This window comes from Coregonus lavaretus, assembly GCF_964263955.1.
Source record: "Coregonus lavaretus genome assembly, chromosome: 23".
In the NCBI taxonomy this organism is placed as follows: domain Eukaryota; kingdom Metazoa; phylum Chordata; class Actinopteri; order Salmoniformes; family Salmonidae; genus Coregonus; species Coregonus lavaretus.
Window position 1 is genome coordinate 19356480 of NC_140010.1, and position 7046 is coordinate 19363525.

The following is a 7046-nucleotide window of genomic DNA, read 5'->3' on the forward strand; positions in this document are numbered from 1 at the left end:
TCGCTAATATAATGTATATAAGTAGCAGGAGTATTGGTCACAGCAGTGACAGAAATAGTGATAAATTCTAGTCCCGGTAGAAGAGGAAAAATGTGGTCATAGCTCTGTCACATGTCCATGTTGTTGATTACATCTAAATCAGGGCCATTACTAACCACAGCAGTTGATTTGAGCTCCAAAACTTCTGTGACCCTTCTTCTGAGAGAAGACATGGGGAAGACTGCCCCATTGTGGTTGTTGAGAGACACTGCCCAAATCTCCCCCAGTTCAGAATAACAAGAACTACTACTGAGAAGCACCATGATCATATCTACTTCTTTCAAGACACATCTTTTAAGTGAGTACCTGTATTGGCTCATAACTATATCTGCTAATAGAGGTTCTATTTCAATCAACTCGGTTCGACATCTCACTATGGGACACGCCGTCTTTTATGGGTCATTGGTTGAAGCCTTAAATCACACCTAACAGGCCAAATCAGAGCTTTGTGGGTGTACGCCCCGCGTCCATATAACACCCTGCACTGCTCTGGTTTCCTCATTCTTCGCCTCTTCACAAGTCTATTTGGTTACTATCTGGTTACTAACCCGTTAAGCAGCTTTCTTCAGAAAACTAGTTCTCAACTTAACTGTTCCTTTCGGTGTGGGTTACCACCCCACCACGGAGCGTTGAGTGGCTTAATTTCTATTTTCAGGAATTCTGCTAACTTCAGCTTCACTTTACCAAGTGGTTACCTCAGCTAGCTTGTTAGCAGCACTTTTTGTTGTCGGCTAGCTACAGTACACCTGTTGCCTGGCCTACACACAATTGGCGTTGTTAGCTAGCTAGCTCCACTGCTTTAGCGTCCCGCTAATAGCAGGTTCCCACACATTTGAGCTACTTCTACCCAGGGTCTCTAGCTCTCTGTCGGTTCCCACCGTTCGGAGTTAGCTAGCTGAACTTTCGAACGTCTTGGCTAGTTAGTGGGCTAACGGCACCACTGGTGTTTTAGCTAGCAACCTCTGGGCTAAACCCCCATTCGGGTTGTTTGGCTAGCATGCACGGTGCTGTTTCTTCAGTGTGTTACCCCACCATTGAAGTGCCATCCCTTTTACATTCCCCTGTGAATGAGAAGCCAGCCGTTTGTTCTACCTCAAGTTACTTGGTTTACACACCGAGTCGGCACTTGGTATCTCACACGACGGCTCGGCTAGCTGGCTATCATCACTATTTCACTACACCGAAAGTATAAAGACACCATTTATTTCCCACCACCCTGGTAAAAAAAAACGTTATGTTTCTACTTACCTGGCTCAAGCTCACGTTACCCCGTGTCTCTCCCGACTTCACATTGTAGTAGCAGCACGTGGAGTTGCTAGCTAGCCCCCCAGTAATTCCATTTGTTTTCGCCCATCCGGTCGAAACGAGATGTCGACAGGCTTACCGGCCAAGTCGTCAGGGAAGGGGTAGAAAAAGCAGCGCAAGCCTATCAAAGCTTGCCCTGGCAATTGCGGGCATTACATGTCCAGGACGGATTCCCATCCACTCTGTACTACTTGCCTTGGCGTTGAACATGCTGTGGAGGCTCTCGACGACCCCGCTAGTTGTGTGCAATGTGCTCAGCTGGGCTCCGGTGTCCTTAGACATAGAGCGAAGTACATGGAAAGTATTTCCCAGGCCTCGTCCTTGCTCGAGGACGACTCTGTTGACAACGAAGTCCCAGAGGAAGGAGAAGCTACTCCGGCATCCCCTGCTTCAGGCTGATTCAGAGAACCCCCACCTTTCCCAGGGGATGGACCTGAATTCCGACGAAATACAGAAGTGAGGACGACGGCATGTCTCTTGCTGCATCAGGCAGCGCCCTCTCTGACTAGGAGATGGATTACGCCCCTGCATAATTTCTCCACTCTGCTCAGTTTGTGCTACCTAGCCAGACTGACTGAAGAGGTAGGGCAGGAGTCAATAACTGAACTCACTTTCTTCGAGGCACCACCAAACTTGATGTTGAGTATCCCACGCCTCCCCCACCTTCCAAGAAGTCTAGGATGGATGGAATCTCCTCTCAGAGTAATTCTACATCTATCCGACAGCGTGTACCAGCCTTCCCAGACTGTCTGGCTTTGTTGGAGTCTTCCTGGGCAGAGCCACTCAAGTCACCTTCTCCTGTGACTGACTACCCCCACTTGGATATGCACGGCATGGAGTTGTTGGGATGGCTCAGCCCGCCTCCCGTGGAGCCTTCCCGCCTCCCGTGGAGCCTTCCCTGGCTGAGCAAGTTGACCCGAAGGCTTTTAGCTCCTCTTCCTCTGCCCCCAAGCTCGCTCATCCCCAATGACCGCTTCACCATGTCCATGTATGAGAGGATCTACCGATCTGCAGCCCTGCTGCCTTCCTCTCCGTCTACATGGCGGTGCAGGCTAAGGAGCTGTGCGACTCCCTGGCGAATGGTGGCACCGTCGACCGGGAGAAGCTAATGGAGCTAAGTCACCTTGCCGACCATACCACCCGGACCCTCAAGTCATGGCTGGGAGGTTCATGGTGCATGCGACCGTTGGCCAGAGAGCCCTCTAGCTGAACAATGCAAGGCTGTCTGAGAGGGAGAAGGGAAAGATCCTGAATGGACAGATCAATCCCACCAGACTGTTTGGACCAGCCATATCGGAGATACAGGCCAGGTTTGAGTCTAAGAAAAAGGAGATTGAGGCGCTGGGCTCCCTGTTACCATGGAAACAAACCCACATTCTCCCAGGTTGTCACCATGAGGCCTCCCTCCCAGTACGGGAGGATCCATAAGAAGCCTCAGCAGCCTTCTCCGGCAACTCCCACCCAGCGACAGACAGTCCGCTCACCAGCAACGCGGTGCCTCAGGACACAGGCGTCACTCCAAGCAACGAGCGGCAGAGACTCCCTCGGCTCCATCCAGAGGGAAGGGGAAGAAGCGGCACACCTAGCGCAAGGCGGGGGCTCGAGGAAAATGACCAGAGACTCCTCAGGAGTCTTGCGTCAGGTCACACAAGCTCGTTTACACCTCAAGACACATAAGCCCTCGTTGGGGCGGGTCAACACCAATGTTCCCCAACTTCAGTTTTCAAATAAAGAGTTCCCTTCACATCCAGGCCCATGGGCCGAGGGTGATGATTCAGAATGTTCCCATGCAAAACAATCAACCCCTCGAGGGTGTCCTTGTCCTGCCACCAGGCCTGGCAGCCCCCCCCCGTCCCTTCCACGGGACAGGTTGCCCACATGCGGTGGATGGGGGAGCCCTGTGGCAGTCACCCCACTACTGCCACAGGGCTCCCCGTCCCCCCCAGGGGACAGGTGGGTTCCGTTGCGCCTCACAGAGAGCAGTGGCGCACGTGTCCAGTCTCCCCTTGGGTCTTATGTACAGACTACAATTTGCAGGGGTCCCCCCGCGTTTCATGGGAACAGTCCACTGCACACTGCACAGGGGGAAGCAGTCAGAGTCCTCAGAGACGAGATACAGCCTCTGTTGGCCAAGGGAGCCATATGCATGGTACCGAGGGAAGAAGGAGGAAGCTCAGCAAGCATCTGAGAGTCTACAGATTTTGAATGCTAACGCATGGCATGCTGTTAGATTCGACTCAGCCAAATGAGTGGTTCACCACAGTAGACGTTAAGGATGCTTATTTCCACATCTGAGTTTATCCTGCACACAGGAGATATCTAAGGTTCGCCTTTGAGGGCATAGCCTATGAATATCTCACCTTACCATTCGGTCTGTTTCCTTGCCCCACGGACATTCACAAAGTGTGCCGAAGCCACCCTAGCCTCCCTACAGGAGAAAGGCTTAAGAGTCCTGACGTACATGGATGACTGGTTGATCTTCGCGGACACTCAGGCTCAGGCAGCTGAGCACACAGCCTAACTTTTGTCGCACCTGCTCGCTCTAGGCTTCAGGATAAATCGTGCCAAAAGCTTGCTTTTACCAACCCATTAGAAAATATTTTTGGGATTGTCTCTGGACTCTGTAGCCTGTCAAGCAGCCCTCACTGTGGAGAGAGTGATGGCTTTTCATCACTGCCTATGAGTGTTCTGCCCGACAACATCAGTCACGTACTGGATGTGTCCGAGTCTTCTTGGGCTCGTGGCCTCCATGATTGTGGTAGTTCCGCTTAGTCTCCTCCTCATGAGAGACTTCCAGCGTTGGGTGACCTCACTCCGCTTGGACCTGTCTCTCCACCGGCACATGCGTGTGCTTCTCTCTGCAAAGTGTCTATCGGCACTTTAATGATGGAGAGACCCATCGCTCTTGACACAAGCTGCCCTGCTGGGAGAGTCTTCATGCACAAAGTAGTGACAACGAATGCATCACTACAGGGATGGGGGGCTGTCCACGATGGGCGTACAGTGAACAGCGTATGGTCAGAATCAATAAGTAAAGCCCATATCAACATTCTTGAGCTCTACACTATTACTAGCCCTCAGGCACTTAAATCCATTCCTACAGGGCCAACATGTCCTGGTCAGGTCAGACAATACGTCTACAGTGGCATATATCAACTGCCAAGGACGAACGCGCTCCCATCAACTTCACTCTCTGGCGAGAGAGATCCCGCATCAGGGGAGGGGCGAATTCATCACGTTGTCGTCGAGGAGGTATGGGGGCGTTACGGCAGGGCTGCCGTCGATCTTTACGCATTGCAGGACAACATGCACTGTCGCTTGTTCTTCGATGAGAGATCACAATGCTCCTCTAGGCGTGGACGCGCTGGCCCACAAGTGGCTATACGTGCTTCTGTACGCCTTCCCTCCAGTGGATCAGATACATTACCATGTACCACAACAGGCTTCTCAGGAAACTGGCTATTGGCAATCAGGGCGTTTTGCACGTGTCCCATTGTGAAATGCCGAACTGAGTCGACTGAAAGAGAACTTTGGGTTACGGTATGTAACCCCGGTTCTCTGAAGGAGATGAGAGAGACATCTCACCAGATTGCCCCTCTTGCACGACTCATGTAAGAGGTAGTTTTTAGAATGAGGAAACCAGAGCAGTGCAGGGTGTTATATAGACATGTGGGGCATACACCCACAAAGCTCTGATTGGCCTGTTAGGATTGAATAAGGCTTCAACCAATGACCCGCAAAAAAGGGCATGTCCCATAGTGAGATGTCTCCCTCAACTCCTTCAGAGAACTGCCGTTACATACCATAACCCAAATAATTCACTGCTTGTCTGTATATGTTATATTTGTTGTGTACAGCAGGGATACTTACCTTCCCAGTCAGGAAAGAGAGGTCTTCTGCTCCAACGATGTGGAGATCCTCTGTGGACTGATCATTCTACAAGAAAGGGAAAGATTTGGTCAAGTTTTGTGTAAAAGCTTACAGTAATATATAACACTAATAATACTGTCAAAACATACAACGTATATTATTGCCAGCTGTAAATGACAACAGGCATGACAGAAGCCCATACCAGGCATCCAAGGACCGGAGAAAGAAACACTACAATTCAAGCTGTGACAATTTTATCTGAATAAAAATTCATCTGATTTCACTGAGTCTTAGGACGGAATGCATCATGGAAGAATTGTCCACTTGTCCAGCATTTAAAAAATGGTTATTTAGGTCCTTACCACGTAACTCTTGAGACGGATGAAGTTGACACTCATGGGCAGAGTGTGGTCTGAGTTGCGACTCAGTGCTTTGATCCTCTCCACCAAGTCGGCACAGAACTGGTACCCGGCTTTCAGAACACATAGCACCACAATGTCATGGTCGCCCAGGTCACCCATGATGTTACGGGCAAGCCGCTCTGTCCTGCAACACAAGTATGTGAAAGAAAGTAAAGCCTGTTGCATGCTTCCCAGTCTAAACCGTTTGTGCATATATTATGACAATTCTGTGACTTTTTGTTCATTTTGGTGGTCGGCAGATTTTTTCCGGCTGTTTGAGCACATTTTTTTCTTGAGGCAAGTCGAAGTTCGGTAGCCGAAGTCTACACCCCTTCGTCGGTGATTGGTCAACAGTACTACTCCAAGTAGGAGTGGGAAATACGGATAGGATTCTTCAATGAAGTGTATGTTGTCATTCAACGAGAGACTTGCAGATTTTTTCACTTGAGAAATACTGCACCAAACATCTTAGTTAGATGTAAAATTTCGCAACTCACATGATGATAAAACTGCCTCCACGCATGCGTCTGCATGTTGACTTTGTCTATCCCCACCAGACGCGTTCATGACACGCAGGTTAAAATACCAAAACCAACTGTGAACCAACTATATTAATTTGGGGTCAGGTCAAAACACACATGAAACATTCATGGACATTTAGCTAGCTTGCTGTTGCTAGCTAATTTGTTCTGGGAGATAAACATTGGGTTGTTATTTTACCTGAGATGCATATGGTCCTTTTATTTGCTGGATCCTTGTAGAATTTTGACCCATTTTGAGTCTCACAAAATCATGTGTGCTCTACTCCAACAATTAATCCACAGATAAAAGGGGAAACTTAGTTAGTTTTTTGTTAGGTTTGATGAATCTCTCCTTGTTCATTCTTCTTCTTATTTTGTGGATTTTATATAGCAGTTGGCAACCAACTTTAAGGTGCACTACCGCCACCAACTGGACTGGAGTGTGGACCTCATTCATCTTTCAATCAACCACGTGGGTTAGTATACTCCTAAAAACCAATGAGTAGATGGGAGAGGCTGGACTTGCGGTGCGTCACGCATCTACAATAGAACCAAGTTATATTTTAACGTAGTCTATTTTAGTGCCTGGCTACGCAGACGCGTGCAAGCAGTTTGTATTAAATTATTGAATAACATGTGTACATTTATTTTGCAATGCGGACGGTTTGGTCAGCATGTAAGTGTGTTTTCACATATAGTCCTCTTTAAAGGAACCGATCTCAGTCCTCTTTAAAGTGAACTCTGGGGTAAAAAAAGCAAAATAACTCAGTTCTCTTTGTATTCACACTGCCCTTGCCTTTGAATGAGGACTCAACTCTTTTACCAGTTCAGTTCACCTATTTTGTGGTCCGAGTCCTCTTTGCATTCACATTGCTATGTTTATTAAGGAACCAAGATCTTTTTCCAACAT

General features: G+C 48.8%; 1 protein-coding gene across 1 annotated transcript; it reads right to left on the bottom strand.

Moving 5' to 3' along the window:
* Positions 1-3368: 3368 nt before the first annotated feature.
* LOC311098894 (hypoxanthine-guanine phosphoribosyltransferase-like) lies at positions 3369-6518 on the bottom strand (the record flags this gene model as incomplete). The annotated part of the gene is made up of 4 exons (XM_084139444.1): positions 6336-6518; positions 5577-5760; positions 5200-5280; positions 3369-3419 (listed from the first exon to the last, which is right to left on the bottom strand). The coding sequence occupies exons 1-4, from the start codon at positions 6344-6346 to the stop codon at positions 3369-3371; spliced, it is 327 nt and encodes a 108-aa protein (XP_083995570.1). The 5' UTR covers positions 6347-6518.
* Positions 6519-7046: the final 528 nt, after the last annotated feature.